General features: G+C 36.8%; 1 protein-coding gene across 2 annotated transcripts in view; it reads left to right on the top strand.

Annotated features, from left to right (window-relative positions):
• Positions 1–1,072: 1,072 nt before the first annotated feature.
• The window catches only part of GABRG2 (gamma-aminobutyric acid type A receptor subunit gamma2), a 68,097-nt gene continuing 53,562 nt past the window's right edge, over positions 1,073–15,607 (top strand). For both annotated transcript variants that reach the window (XM_052684832.1, XM_052684833.1), the window contains exon 1: positions 1,073–1,930. In XM_052684832.1, coding sequence (XP_052540792.1) covers positions 1,824–1,930 — 107 coding nt within the window. In that variant the 5' untranslated portion in view covers positions 1,073–1,823. The remainder of the gene's footprint in view (positions 1,931–15,607) is intronic.

Here is a 15,607-nt window from a genome sequence, read left to right on the forward strand (position 1 = left end):
AGCATTTGGAATATATCATAGCTTTTTATCTGTGAATATTTCACAGATTGGTGAAGTGACAATGAAAAATAAGATCAGTGATTGGAAATATTAAGAATCAAGCTCCTAACTTGGTACTTTGCTTGGAAATACTGATGAACATACAGAGACAATGTTAGATATGGGCATGAATGATCATGGAAGATAGTATCTAGTTCCCAGATGTGTTTCATTCATTTGATGACATTGATCTATCTCCTATTATAGTTACATATGCAGTATTTGGAAATGAAAAACAAAAATACATAGCTTGATGGCTGAGTGCTGGATCTATGTTTTTTGAGCTGTCAGCAGAACAATTACTGTCTGTTTTTCATGGATAAAATACATTCTGCATTTGGTCATTGGAGTTGCCACATCAGCCCAAATATTGGCAGGTTTTAGTAGGATTCAGTCATCAAATTTGGTACTGAAGTAAATGCTGATGTCTTTATCCTATCTGAAGCATTTTACTTGCTTTCTGTTGAGTGCTCCTTAAAACAATTCTTTTTTTTCTCTCTTCTAGAGGGATGGGCTTGGAAGTGAGATCGCATCAGGTTACACTTATCGCTTCCTGCTTGTTATGTTTGCACATCAGTCTCCCAGCTCCTAAGCAGGTTTGAGGAAGCTTAGTGCTGTCTATGTTTGTTTTGCTTTTAGGCATAAAAAAAATTGAGGGTCAACAATTTGTTAGTGGTCCAAGTGACTGTGTTAGCAAGAAGTGCCCTGCCTCTGGGAAATCATGAGATTCCATTTGTTTTACTGCCAAAAAAGCAGCTAGATTACAGGTTTGAACAGTGGAACTTGGGATTCCAAAATTTGGCAATATGCAGCTTTTATGGGCATCGAATGTTTCCCCTCTGTCTGGGAAGTATTTCCTGTGTTAGTCTAACCTGATTTTATTAGGGGGAGGGGAGATGAAAACCTTGCATTTCTCCCTAATCCTATCACACACTAAATCACCTCATTCATACTGACTCCACCAATGCTGCTTTCCTTATTTCCTGAGTTACTTAGCAACAACCATCCCTCCCCTTTCCACTCCCCCATCCATCCTTTTATTTTTTCGCTTTGCAATCACGATTTTCAAGCTGTTTAGAAAAATGAGGATGCTCAGCAGCACAGGGCAAGCTTTTCCTTCCAACCTCCCTTTTTATGCCTGCCAAATCCTTCTCGCCTTCAAAACGAAAATCCCGGCTGCCTGCATATGTGTAATCAAAGGTTAAAAAGCACCACGGCTGACACCACGCATGTGTTAATCTGTGCTGCAGCAGAGTGCATCATTTCCACTTTGACCTCGGAGTTAATCTGCATTCAGGCAGAAGCTCCATTGCTTTATTCTTTCATTTCTTTTTTTTTCCTCTCATTTACTCTTTCCATTGCTGTTTCAGATTTTTTTTTTTTTTTTTTTTGCATGTATGTGAGTAGTTCTGTAGATATGTGCATGTGTATGTGTTTGTCCTTCCTTTGACTGTTTTTATTCTGTGAGTGCCTATGTGTGTGTGTGTTTTTTCTGTTCTTTTCTCCCGATTATATTATTCCCCTGGATCGAGAAGCTGCTGCCTGCTGCCTGAGCTGACGTTTTTTGATTATATCTGCAAAGGGCTTGTGCAGATCTAATTTCTGCCCCCCTGCATATTAATTCCCGCAGCTGGGAGCAATGTATCATCCCACTGACGGGACCTGGTAGGGAGGGGGGAGAACCACTACCAAAAAAAAAAAAAAAAAAATTAAAGCAGGGGACGGATCCATCTGCAACCAAGAGGAAAGGGGAAAAAACAGGGTTGGGGGGGAGAGAGAAAGAGATGATTCCTTCAAATCCAACAAGCCTGGGGAGCACTGCACTCTTGAATCCTGCATTTTCTCTCAAAATGATGGTGTGGGCACTTGTGTTCATCTCTCTCATCCAGTGGTAAGATGTGCTTTCTGATTCTGTTTGTTGGGGGGGGGGGGGGGAGGGAGAGCTGGGGGGTGAAGATGCTGTTTGCAAATTTGCAGAGCCATAGTGAGAATGCCGGAGGTTTGTATAACGGCATTGCATTCATCTGTCTCCTAGAAGACTAGATCTTAGAATGTTTTATTTCTGTTACAATTGTGGCTGCTCTGAAATGGATGGGGAGGGTAAGCAGCGGGTGTGTGAGCGATGGTACATGCCGGGTGTTTCATGGAATTTGATGCCATATTAATGAAGCCGTCTGTCTCTGAATTATTGTTTGCTAGAGTGCAAGGAGTTACAATACAGCTGTGTTTTGTGGGCAGATTGTCTGTGCCTTCATGTTTGTTTCCACCGAAGCAGCCGCATCATGGCTGTGCCCCGGCTCTGGGCTCAGAAGCACTGTAGTTTGCTCCATCTGCAAGGAGCCAGCGCGAGGATTTAGGACCAAGGACAGGGATGCAGATCTCTGCAACCCTCCCAGGGCAGGCAGTGGGGTGCTGCCCACATTTCCAGGTTTCTGAGATGCTTTTAATGCTGATGGAACAAGCAATGGGATGTAATAAAGTGTTTGCAAATCACACAGGCACTTAGATTGGATGAATGTTTACAATAGCTTTTACCCCCACAGGCTGGCACATGTTGTGTTTGAAGATAACCTCTGCATGTTGCATGTGTGCAATGTAAACATGAATGTAAAGAGCCAAAAATTTATAGCAGAGGAAGAAGGAGTTTATATACGGATGGGCAGAAAGTGGATGGGGGGGGAGTGAGTAAAGCTGCAGTGCCAAGCATTACGCTGAACTAGGCATTCTTGCAAAAAATTGTGGACTGTGCATTTAACAGTTTGAAGGAGAAAGTAGCACTGCATTGCAAAGTACCTGGCCTTTTAAATGGTAATAGACTTTTCCTCACAGCTGCACAAGCCATGTTGTCATATATACATCACAGAAGTTAGAACCCACTACTTTTAATTTATTAATGCTGTATTCATACAGTCTCCTCATTCAAATTTACCTTCCTTCTTATCTCAGTTCTTTTCCCTGGACATTGCTGTACTAAAACGTGGCTTTACTCATTTTTCTTTCTGGTTTTTCTGTTTAAGAACAATTGAACTTTATAGCTACTGGGGTAGGATTTTACTTTCAAGGAAAACAAAAGGCCAAAATTGATGGCCAGCAAAACTAAAGTTGCTGGGTTTTATGGTAACTTTCATCACATTAAGAGAACTTTGTGAAGAATTTCTCTAAAGATATATGTAAAATGGATGAAAATTGAGTAGACAGTGAAAGAAAACTTGGTGAGCCCACTAGGAGAAATACTTCATTATCAGAAGTAGGAAAAGCTTAAGGCTTCTCTGATTTTGTAAGAATTCTATGTAATTCATAGTAAGATTACTATGTGAATATAGCAATGGAAAATGAGGTTTTAGAGGATTTCAAGAAAGCACTTCAGCTGAACAATGCTGAGGACTTCAGCTGAGGTGGCTAGACCTGTGCTTCTATGGCTCTGTGTGATTATTCCTTCTTTCTCATTATTAAGCATTCAGGTTACACAAACACAGTCTCATTTTGCCATAAAACTTCCACCAAAATAATCCCTGATAGTTATTTCAACACACTTCCTTCTTTTCACTCATCTTACAGATTGACGTAACCTTCAAGGAATTTTGCCAAAATTATTTCAAAAGCTTTAAAAGAAACTCTTTATAGTAGAAATTAAAGTTTCAGCTCAGAAAAGGGTTGTTTTCTGCTCATGATCATCTAATTGGCAAGATGGTTTCCTCTAACACCTTCTTTACATCATATTTTAAAGAAGAATAGCAGACAGAGAAGAAACATTATGTAAATATAGTTGAAGGGGAAAATTCTAAATGCTTTACAAAAATATTTTCAATGGATCAGCATGAAGATGTTCTAATTCTAATAATCAAAATACCTTTCTCCTCCTGTTGTGGAAGAAACTTCAGTGTTAGTTTTGGAAAGTCATGGACTGACAGTTATGAATGTTGATTTTAGATAGTGTTTCTTTATAGACATCATTCAGAAGCAAATTTTTTCGTTCTTAAAATTCATCAAACAGTTCAGATGTAAGGGAACTTAATTGCAATATGTGTCACTTGTCTTGGACATTGAAATTCTTACAGACCTATGGAACTGAACACTAACATGTTCCGTGTTATGCGTGTGAACAAAAGTGTTGCTATAGTCAGTATGTGCAAAAGTTTCAGTCTTTGCAGAATCTGATGGAAGTTACACAGATTAATACTGCGTAGAGTATTTTCCCAATTCAATATAAAAAGATTATACTCTTGAGAAATTCATTGGAGAAAACCATTCAAGCACCACTGAAAACAATAAACCATGATTTCAATAATTTCAGAATAAATGTCCCATTACTGCACAGTAGCATATTACCTTTGCAGTAATTTAATATAATTAGTTTCATCACACCTGCACAGTACATCCCTATAATTGTGCACAGAAAAGTTCTAGGAAGCACTTCCTTCCATGTTTCATGATGTTTGTAACAAACTGCATAGAGTTTCCCCATCGTCCCATCACTCAAACACGTGCACCGCATTGTGCAGCCCACCCTCTTGACTGAAACACTCTTTTAGTGAAAATGAACCAAACAAAACTCCAAAGTTATGTGCACCAAAATCCTGTGTTTGAGAACAGGTTTTAAAAATGTACAGATAATACTTTAAGATTTGCATATATCAGTGTGGCGTTTAATTGGAACTAATATTTGATTAAACTTATCAAACATGCAGTGAGTATTTAATGCTTATTACATCTAATAGAGCTTGCTGACCAGCAAAGGTTCAGACAGATTTAGAGCTATACCCTGCATACTGTTTACATGCAGGTTTTATTTGTTATTTTTGCACAGCCATTGGTTCTAACAAATTGTCAGCAAAATCACATGAGAACAGTACAGAGCAATGCCTAGATGTGAAATGTTGGACACTGACTACTTTTATTTTTCTTCTTATAAGTGCCCAAGTAGTGGAACAGCAATGTTTCTATGCTGCACTAGATACCTAAAATTGAAAACTGTCAAGATTGGTCAGAAAAAACACAAGTCAGAAAATCATTTTAACACCAAATTATTTTGATGTGTATGTGAATGTGCACATATTTGTTAGCATGGATATAAATAAAATTGTTCTTGCAAAGCACTAGCAGTGTCAGCTGGCTTCTTGTGCTGTGTGAGAAGTGATACAATAACAATGATTAAAAGGGGCATGAATATCCCTGAGCTGAACAGTCCTTTAGAATTACTGTAAAGATTGCTAACATCAGTTTGGTATTAATCTGGTAAATGTAGTCATTTATACACTAGCTTCCAATGCTTTCACACAGTGCACAGCACTTGTATTAAGCCAGAGGTACTGCAGAAGTCACCAGGAGAGTTACTGGAATATGACGTAGTTCAGCAAGAGCGAGTTTCTCAACTAACAAGGAATGGTCCTTTCTAAAGAGGCATCAGGACAGAAAATGTGAATCTAGGTGCCATTAAACAGTGACTTGTCCATGCTACTGTGAAAGTGAAGATCTAGTGCTGACCGGCCTGTATAACACAGTGTTTATTTGAGCAGAGGTGAGACTGTCTGGAAGAGGACCTGAACTCTACTTGGAATAGTGGGGGGCAGCAAGGAGGGCAAAACTGCCTTTGAGTTTTTACAGCCATACTGTATTTCTGACTGCTATCAAACATCAGTTATAATGCCAGGATTCAAACTGTTTCAGAGAAGGAACGTGGAACATCTATGATTCTAATAGAAAGACTACAAAAAGCAACGACATAAACTAGATTTGAACAATTAATTAAACAAGATTCTCCCTTGCTCATTACTGATATCTTGATGGGAGCGTAAAAAATAGTAGACATAATTTCCCTACTTGCACTTGGAAGTGTAGATTAAACCCTGTAACTAACTTCTGTTTTAGTGACTTATACCACTTAGCCATAACTTGCATGCTAAAATTAATTTATTACAAATTACTGTGATGAATATGCAAAGTAATATTAGAAAGCCTTTGAAAATCTGAGAAGCAAAACTTCCTAATAAAAATAACAACAAACTACAGAAAATATAGCCTTAGGAATGAATCTACTCATTAAATGTACTATTTCCCATACAGTTTGTATTACATATTTTCTCAGTGGCCATTCAAATCACAGCTTTGTGTCTTAAGTCTAAACTGATCTGGAAAAAAATATCTTGTTGATTTGGACTGTGGTCTTGTTTTCTTGTTTCTTGCTCAGTTGGCTGGTTGAGAAACTGTAACACTGCACAAAAAGTTAAAAGAGAGACCATCAGGAGCAAATGCATTAAAGGAAAGGAAGCACATATTTGGTCAAAGAAAACTCACTGCAAGTGTCAGTCCTGCGATGCTTAAACACTTTTGTACTCAAGTAATGACCACTTCTTGCTCCTACAAAGAACTGAGTTGTAAATTATGAATAAGGAGTAGGTAAAACATTAGATATAGGTGAGAAACAACTGACACACATGCTTATAGGAAGGTTGATTTTTTCATATTTTCATCTCATATTTCTGCTGAGACTGTTCCAGCTCTGTCCTGCACCAGAGAGGTGTACTAGTTCATTTAAAGTTATCTCAGTACTTCGTAGCCCTTCTCATGTTATGCTCAGCTATAAAAGTTTTACACATTGCTAGATACCAATTTTATAATTTATAAATTTGTAATATAGTTTTCATTTGATTGTTATTTGAAAACATACAACAAAATGACTAAAGTGCACTGTCGTCCTCTGCATCACCAGTGCAGTATAAACTGCTGCTTTACAAACTACTGTATGGCAGTGGAGAATACAATGCTAGCTAAAGGCTCCCTTAATACAGATTCAGACTTGCAATATATGCACACACACACAGAAAGATTGACTCAGGGAAAATAGAATTGAGTTTTGTTTGTTTTGATGCATCGTAGATTTATTGCATCATAAGTAAGGTTTGATTTTGCATTTTCAATTTCATTTCATTGCAGTGATGTCTCCTAAGAATTCAGCACTTTATTCTACATCTAATTCTGAACATCTCAGCAGCCTCATATAATGGACCTAGTTTAATCCTCTCAGCAATGCTTGACCAAATGAAGTCAGTCTGCTGCTGAGAGAAAAGCCAGGACCTATTTGATGTGAAATGTTATTGCTAGTTATATTCAAGCTCAGAGCTGGGAATAACCCAAAGTTAACTTGTAGCTTAAAAGAATCTTCAGGAAGTGTTTCTTACACTTACAATGCTTTTACTCTTCACAAAAAGATCTCAACCTACATTCCTGCTAACTGATTTACAATAGCTACAAACAGGCTTTTTTTCTTCCAGGGTGAAATTTATTCCCAATAGAATATCAGCATAAACTTAACACTGCACTTCTGCCCACAAACTATAACATAAATTGATCTGAAGTGGCACACAGGTCTTGTCCTGACCCTCTGGCCATAAAATAATTTCTTCATTAAGGAGCAGGGATTGCTCTTGGTTAGAAATTCATTTATAACATACTATGCAACTATTTCAAGTGAGAAAATTATATATAAAACATATTTTTCATTTTATTCATTCAAAAAAGAATTTAAAAAGAGGGGGATCGCGGTTAGATATTTTCACAAGATCCAGCATCTGCCAATTTACTGAGACAAAGTGAAAGAGGGGTAAGGCAGTAGGTTGAAAACAGCTGTAGAGATAACAGTGAGGATTACAGTTAGTGTGATTCTGGGTTGGTTGTATAGTTGGGACAGGAAATTAATATGTGAATCTTGTCAGACTGAATATTGGGCATTCATTCTGGCACACAATGATATCCTCTTATTTATCTGAATGGATAATATTTTTAATGCAACTACTTTCATGAAAAGGAGGCTTTACTGCTGCTGAAAGCCATCACTGAGGAGAAGTAATTCAGTGACTGCATAAGCAGAGAAGAAATCTTGCAAACACCTTCCCATTCAAATGACTGCCTCAGCTGCATAATGCTTTTTCATATGATGTTCTAAGCAACATCAAAAAAGTTCATGACAGAAGCAGCGCTTGTGTTCTCTTACATAAAAGGCACAGAGCACCTCAAGAAATGATCACTGCTGTGTGAAAACTTAACAAAATGTTTTTCTTTCTAATCAGAAACTGCAAAGTCTAAAGTTTTATATAGAATCAAAACCAAGAAAAATACACCAAGGAGTATTAAAGTCAGTGCAAGATTTCATTACAGGAAATCTCTAGCTGCATGTTTCTGAAAGCAGAGAGATTTTACTAGGGAAGAATTGCTATGTTCTTGCCACAGTTTTCACTCTTCTGCTACTGGCATATCAGATGCAAAATACATGACCTGATATATAGCTGATCTGACCCAGAGTAATCGTTATTTTATCCTCATGCCTGCAAAGTGACGGCAGCTGATAGAAGTTCAGTAATTTATACAAGAATCTCAATTAAGCAAACAATTAAGTAAGAAAATCATTTATGTGTCATATTTTCTTCACTACAGAATCAGTTCTATTTTTTTTCAGATTTAGTTGAAGGACATTTTCACACATAATCTGTAATGTACAACACAATGCGTAGGCCTAACTGTGAAATCTGGCCATTGTATATCAAACTAAATATTGCTCTTACAAGATAGAACTTTCATATGTTCAAAAATAGCAAAACATAAAAGAAATAGCACTTTTATAAAACCTAAGCCAATGTATACAGATTATTACCATAAAATATCAGTACATGGAAAGAAAAACATTTAAAAGAAATGAAAGATAATAGTAAGCATTGGAAAGAATGGAATGTGAGGAGTAGATATTTACTTTTTATGCCTGCATTATTCCAAATGATGCAGGTAATCACATATGAAATTATATTTTCTTACTGAATGCCACCTTGGATGTTGGTGTGAACTCTTGAGATGAAAGGCCAGCTGTTCTCTGAACCACTTATATTAAGCTTTATGAGCTTTTTATTCTTACAGAAAAATAGTTATGGCACTATAGACTGATAAGTGCATCTCAAAAAGATTCTCATGCATACCCAAAAATAACTGTCTGACAGAATTCCTTGGAAAACACCGGATGAAATCAGAAAATGCTTTCCTTCAATAGTGATTCAGTGCTGTATTGTGTAACACAAATAGCATGTTCTGGTTATATGAAGCTTTTGTTAATCTGTAGTGAAATATCTTCAGATATAAACAGAAATCTGCCTGCTGCAACAGATTGAGGATTATGTACTGAATTGCACTTTCACTTAATTTATCCTGTAAAAAAATGTCCTTCAGATTGTTTTTCAAGAGAAAGCAGGAAAAGAGATAGAAATAAAAAGAATGATAAAAGAAAAAATTAAGAAAAATTAACATTAATAAGGTAAAGTTAAAAAGACTTGTTACTATTAAATATGCTAGTAAGTGCTGCTGCACTTCTTTCTGTAACTCACTGATCCATGCATATTGGTGGCTAAGACAAAGGAACTCATCAAACCAGTCTCATAATGGTCGGATAAAGAAATCAGTCACTTGCTCACTTCTTGTACAATCTTTAAAAAGATGGTACAGGACATACTCTACTTTTGTACTCCAAAACCTAATGAAGGCACAAAAAACTTTTCACTGTAGATTAACACTTAAAAGTCTTTGATTAGGTGTACATCAAATAGGCAAGGGAGCACAGCTGATTAAGGTTCATTAAGTTCATAAAGTTCATGCATCTTTCTCCTTTTGCTATCCCAAACTAAATCTCTTATTTCTACTTTTATACATCAAAGAGTCATTATTACCTAAATTTAGGCGCTCAAAATGTGCCTGTGTACAGAAATGTACTCAACTGACCAAAAAACACTAATAAATCAATAATATAGATCAGTGCAGATTACTGGCTCATACTTATTTGTGGTACAGGCAATATTTTCAAACATTTGAGAAACCATTGCCCAAACAGATATCACACTTAAGGCAAACAAGCAGGCAGATGCCAGTGAATGAAGAATATAATCAAATAATTGATATAATTCAAATTACAGTCAGCCTGACTTTCTGCAGATGAATCATTGATAGCTCTTAGGAAGACTTCTGAGAGCAAGGGCTTTAACTGTGAGAAAGGCTGCACAGTTGTTACGAATTGGAGGTAGAACCGAAGGAGATATGGAAATGAATTATGAATAGGAATTACACAGTGTTTCAAACAGAGCGGCAAGAAGCCTGGCGTTACTTCAGATGCAGGGATTCAAGAGGATGGGTTATTATGATCAAATTAAGAGACCAAAATGATGAATGCAGGGCAACCTTTTGTATGAAGTGAAGTTGGGCAGTTGTTTTTTTTTAATTAGAGAGAAGGGAAAGGCCACTGTGGAATGAGAACACAGATGGGAAGGTTGATATGTTAGGTTGTTGGGCTGACAGTAGATCTCAGTTGCGCAGAAAAATGAGAAGCAAAGCAAATCCATTACTACAGCATGCAACTTTGATTGGAGATCTAGTGATGTGGTAAGAGGATTTGGAAGAAAGAAGGCACGTGATAGTGTAATAATATTTGCATTGCCAAGAACTATCTTAGTAGATGAACTTAAGAATGAAAACCCTCATTTCTGCTTCTGTATAAATAAATAACTGATATGATGCAATTTGATCCTATGGCCAACGAAGCCTATGAACCCTAACCTGTTTATATATTACATTACTGTTTTGTAAGGTAGTAAAGGAATCTCTGTCTTATTGGCAGATTGGGATTTAGAAGAGGGGAAGATTGCAGTTGTTAAAAGCTCTGAGCACCTTAAAGGACAATCCAAAATATTACTGCTCTTTTGTTGGACCAAAATAGTTAGCTATAGTCAAAGACTGCTTTACAGTGAATAAATATATATTGATATTTGTAAACTCCTTAGGGCAAGGACAATCAGCATTACATTAATTTTATACATATATATATATATTCATTTTCTCTCCCTGGTTTCTATGGGAAAAGCTCAAAAACCTTACTAAGCTGCATTAAAGACTTAAAGCATGTGCTTAAAATGACTTAAAACCTTACTAAATCTCTAATACAACACATGAGATTAAATTGCCACAAATCTTTAGAACCAAATTCTTAACTTCCAAGTCCAGCGTAACTAATCAGGCTATGAACACAATATTTAAGAGGCAATGAAGAGTAACATGAAAGCATTCTCTTCTTCCACTGGTCATGGTAATACAGTTCTTCAACCCTACCTGCTTGCTGTCAAAAAGGTTACAAAGCTAAGGTACCTGAATTTTCCACACATGAGGACAGTGTTCCTTTCATCTTATAGCTGCCACCACCGTCTCTAGAGTGGTAGCTTCTCAGTGTTAGAATGAAGCAGTTCCAAGTTCATATTTGCTATTAATATCCAACAACTTCTGACCCTTTACTCTGGATAGGCATCGCCATAAGGGTTATTTTTTTTGAGTTTCAGAATTTACCATTCATTTATCCGGAGAATGCCTGTATGAAAACAAACCTTATGTGGGCTTCATTTTAAGAGGAATAAGAACAATTTCATTTTCACAAATTTCAAAAAGTGTATTTTACAAGGGCTGGTGTGGAATTAATGCCTCCTATTTTATTATTTCAACCCATTATATCAGAAGCAGATGTTGGTGGGATAGCAGTAGATGTTGAACCTTTCCACCAGTATCCATCACATGTTGTTGCTGTGCAACAGATGGCGGCAGAGGGGCAGTCTGACAAAATGGCGTCTGACACAGAAGTGTGTATAAAGCAAAATTGTGGAATTGAATTCCTCCATTCATCAAATGCCTGCTAAATGTTTATGGAGACCAAACAGTGGATGTGAGCACAATGAGGTGGTGGGTGGTGCGTTCCATCTGTGGCAACAGTGACAGCAGGTCACCTCCGCTGGTACAGATTTTTACACTCACAGCATGCAGGTTCTTGTTCATCGCTAGCACAAATGCACAGCTAATGGTGGTGACTATGTTGAAAAATAGTGTTTTGTAGCTGAGAATTTGCTCTTTCAAATAGCACTGTTGTGCTCTTCACATCTGTTGCAGTTTTGATGGAAATAAATAGGAGGCATTACTTTTGGAGTTTTGTAGTAAAATTAATCTTTGGAAAGAAGCTAAGAACTATGGCTCACACGGTAACTCTGAGAATTTTCTGAGTGTTTCAAGACTTCCACAGAGACTTAGAACAGAAAACAATTTGCAGCTTTCGCTACAACAGCTGTTAAGGAAGGAAAAAAAAAGGAAGAGGACAAGTACTATATCTGTAAAATCAATTCTTCAATTAGAGTACACAAAGCAATATTTATTTTATTCTCGTTATAGTAGATTAGCAGCAGAGGTGATTAAATTCATTGTCATATGCATTCAGATTAGAGAATGAGAAACGTATTATTTGCAGTTGTTACCTGCGCACACAGTGGTTTCAGCTCTTCAATTAAATAGTAACAAAAGGTTCTGATGAAAAGAATGGAAGCTCAATAATGAATAAATTGTATGTATTTTAAATCGGACTTCTCATTTCAGTTTACCTGCAAAAATCCAAATTTGTGAAGAATGTGAAGCATGTGAAGCATTTATTACTTTGATAGAGTTGTCATGTCTACCAATGACAAGTTTACCAGTATGGTTTTCTGCACAAGAATCATGATGCTAAGCAATTAGCAGTGTGAAGAGCAGAATCACGAAAAATCTGATGCAGATACGCAAAAATGGCAACATTGCCAGTTCAGTGTATTCCGCTTACGTCCTTTCTTCTAAATCATTTTACTGAGAATGTATCCTGGAAAATGGTAAGGTTTGTAACAGCACCTGTTCTTCATTTAATAAAATATCTTGAGGCATATTTGCCAAATTACCTAGGGATTCAGGGGAACAAACTGCATGTAAAAGGCTTGCTCTGCTGGCTCCCAGGGGAATTTCTTCTCATCAGTCCTCTGCCAGTTACTCTGCATAAGTCTGTTCATAAAAGGATGTTGGAGCAGGGAAAACTGAATATGAATTTAGCTATGTGGAAGATACGCTATGATTAGTAAAACATCTTCATCCTACTTCAGCTTCTGCTCATGTTCTGTTAATTTCAAGGCTTTGCCCTCTTTTCAGGTTTTACAGTCTCCATTGTTAGCTAATTGTCCCTTCTGGCATCTGCTCAATCCACGAAAACACTTCTTGTTTTTAAGAGATCTTGATGATGCCATTTGCAAAGTACCCACATAAGCTCGGAAGCATCATAGAGTTGTCAAGTATTCTACATTTTTTATTGTGGAATCTTCTCTGCACCCATAGAAAATGGGCTATGAAACAACACGTTTTGCCAGTTACCTTATTTTTCAACGTCATGATGGTTTTGCTGCTACCCCAGGTATTAACATGGATCTTCCTTCTGAGCTCACAAATAGTATACCCTCCACCAATGGCACCTCAAGGATTTGGTGCCTACATTTTCTAAACAGAGACCCAGCAGCTGGGAATGAACTAGTTCTAGATGAGCTGGTAATGTTAGATTTTAGCAGCTGTCCATCACTGGTTGGTTTTGCATCTGTTCAGCTTTAAAACTTATGACTGTCATGGTCATAGTGGAGGTTACTTAGAGCTCTGAGAAGGGGCCAAGGAACCTGCTAGGGATCTAGACACAGTGGTCTTGAACACATGGAATTTTGGTTTATATTTGAAAAATGCTCTGCAGTATCTTTAGTGGGTCTTTCATTTTAGCTGCAGCGAAAACCAAAAAATAAAATATCCTCTTATATAATCTTTTAAAATGAAAGAATTGCTTTCACTTCTGTATGTCTTTCCTTACTCTGTATAATTCTCTTTGATATGTTCTGCACTTCTTACTGTCGTAATGACAAATAAGTTTTGAAAATCTATTTACCTGAGTCTCATTAGAGATCTTAATATTATTGTTTACTCTCATGAAAGAATTTCAGAAATGAAAGAATTCCAGAAATAAATCAGTAATAGTTGTACTCTATAATCTTTGTTCCCAATGCTATTTTCTCTGTTTTTGGAATATTGTCATGGTTACATCTGCTGCTATTTCTGACCCTTGTAGCCAGTTCCACACATTACTCAAACTCAATGAGACAACTTTCTTAGCTACTGCTTGTACACTGCGACTGTTCTGATTCTTGCCCTCTTTTTGACTTATGAAGTATCCATATTCCTCTATGTCTGAGTATCTTTTACCTCTAAAATATGCTCCTAGCAGCTTTATCTTTAAAAAACTTTATTTCTTTTACAAAGAAAGATTTTTCTGCTTATAAGCAATGCAATGTATATTTATTTATAAAATAAAATCCTACTTAACTGATGAGAGAGAGTGAAATAAGATCTACCAAAATATTTCTGGAGGAAGAAGTCTGAGAGATACATGTTTGTGTATGTGTGTGTGTATGTGAAATAGAAATGGCTCCTATTTTCCTGGTGTTTTGACTTGAGTTAATAGTCACATATAAACATAAGCGATGGGAAGATAGGCTTTGCAGTGATCATTATGCCCAGCCCACTCACATGTCAGAAATTTGAGAGGTAGGTAAAATTTGTATATTACATGCCTAACATTTTATTTATTGGAGACTGATAGAAGTTGCTGAGATATCTAATTAGTTTCATCATTAAACTAGCTTTTTTATTCAGAAAAAACTGAAGTTTCTTGCATAAAAAGCTTAATACAAATGATTATCTTTCTATGCAATAGATATACAAAGCATTTTTATTTTCTTTTTACATCTTTTTCTGTACCCTGGCACTGCTTATTACAAGCCATAAGCTCTGCACCAGGCCTGCTGGGTCTGGACTTTTCTTGACCTGCTTACAGCTTTCTTTTAACTGGTTTAGCTGCCACAGCAATTTCTCTAATTGACCAGATCTCTATGGCTAACTTGTATGACTTTTATTTATCTTTGTATGGTATAACCATGGTTTCATAGACAACAGCTACAAGTGGTGACTATGAAGAATGAAGAATTTACAAAGTGATGCAGTGCAGAGAAAGTATAGTACTATAGCTGAGGCCTTGAGAACTGAAGACATGGGATACAGCATAGAGGAGTATAGGCATGAGGTGATAAGGGATAGGGCACAGGCTGGGAATGGAGAGCCCATAGCTAGAAACATGTCACTGGTGGCCTGTTTAAGAATTGTAGACATAGAGCTAGGCAAATGTGGCTTAGAGGTAAAAAGAATCACAAATTAATACCTTATGTGGTACTATGAATTAGATACCTTATGTGGCAAGCCTAGATTAATGTGGAGCTGTAGATGGTAAGGAAAAAGAAAAGATATAAAAGCATGTTAACAAACATAAAAAAAACTGATCCCAAATAGATAATTTGGGTGAGAAACAAGAAACTACTGACATGACCATCACATTCCTTCCAGACAAGAATGCTAGATCTCACTGTAACACCCTACTGCCAGCATTATGACACCACCAATCTCAGGACCTAATTGAGGAGGGAAAAGCTGAAACTAACATCAGGAAAAGGCATAGAATGAATATGTAGCATATATATAAAAACTTTATTATTATTATTGAAAATTTTTCTTCAAAAAATATTATTTCTCTACACAATTACATCTGCACTGATGATGATGATTCTTGTATTGATCTACTGTGATTTGTGTTACAAGTTCTTGGCTCGTTCAGTAAGGTGTGCTT

This window comes from Tympanuchus pallidicinctus, unplaced genomic scaffold (genome assembly GCF_026119805.1).
Source record: "Tympanuchus pallidicinctus isolate F22 unplaced genomic scaffold, pur_lepc_1.0 scaffold21, whole genome shotgun sequence".
Lineage (NCBI taxonomy): Eukaryota > Metazoa > Chordata > Aves > Galliformes > Phasianidae > Tympanuchus > Tympanuchus pallidicinctus.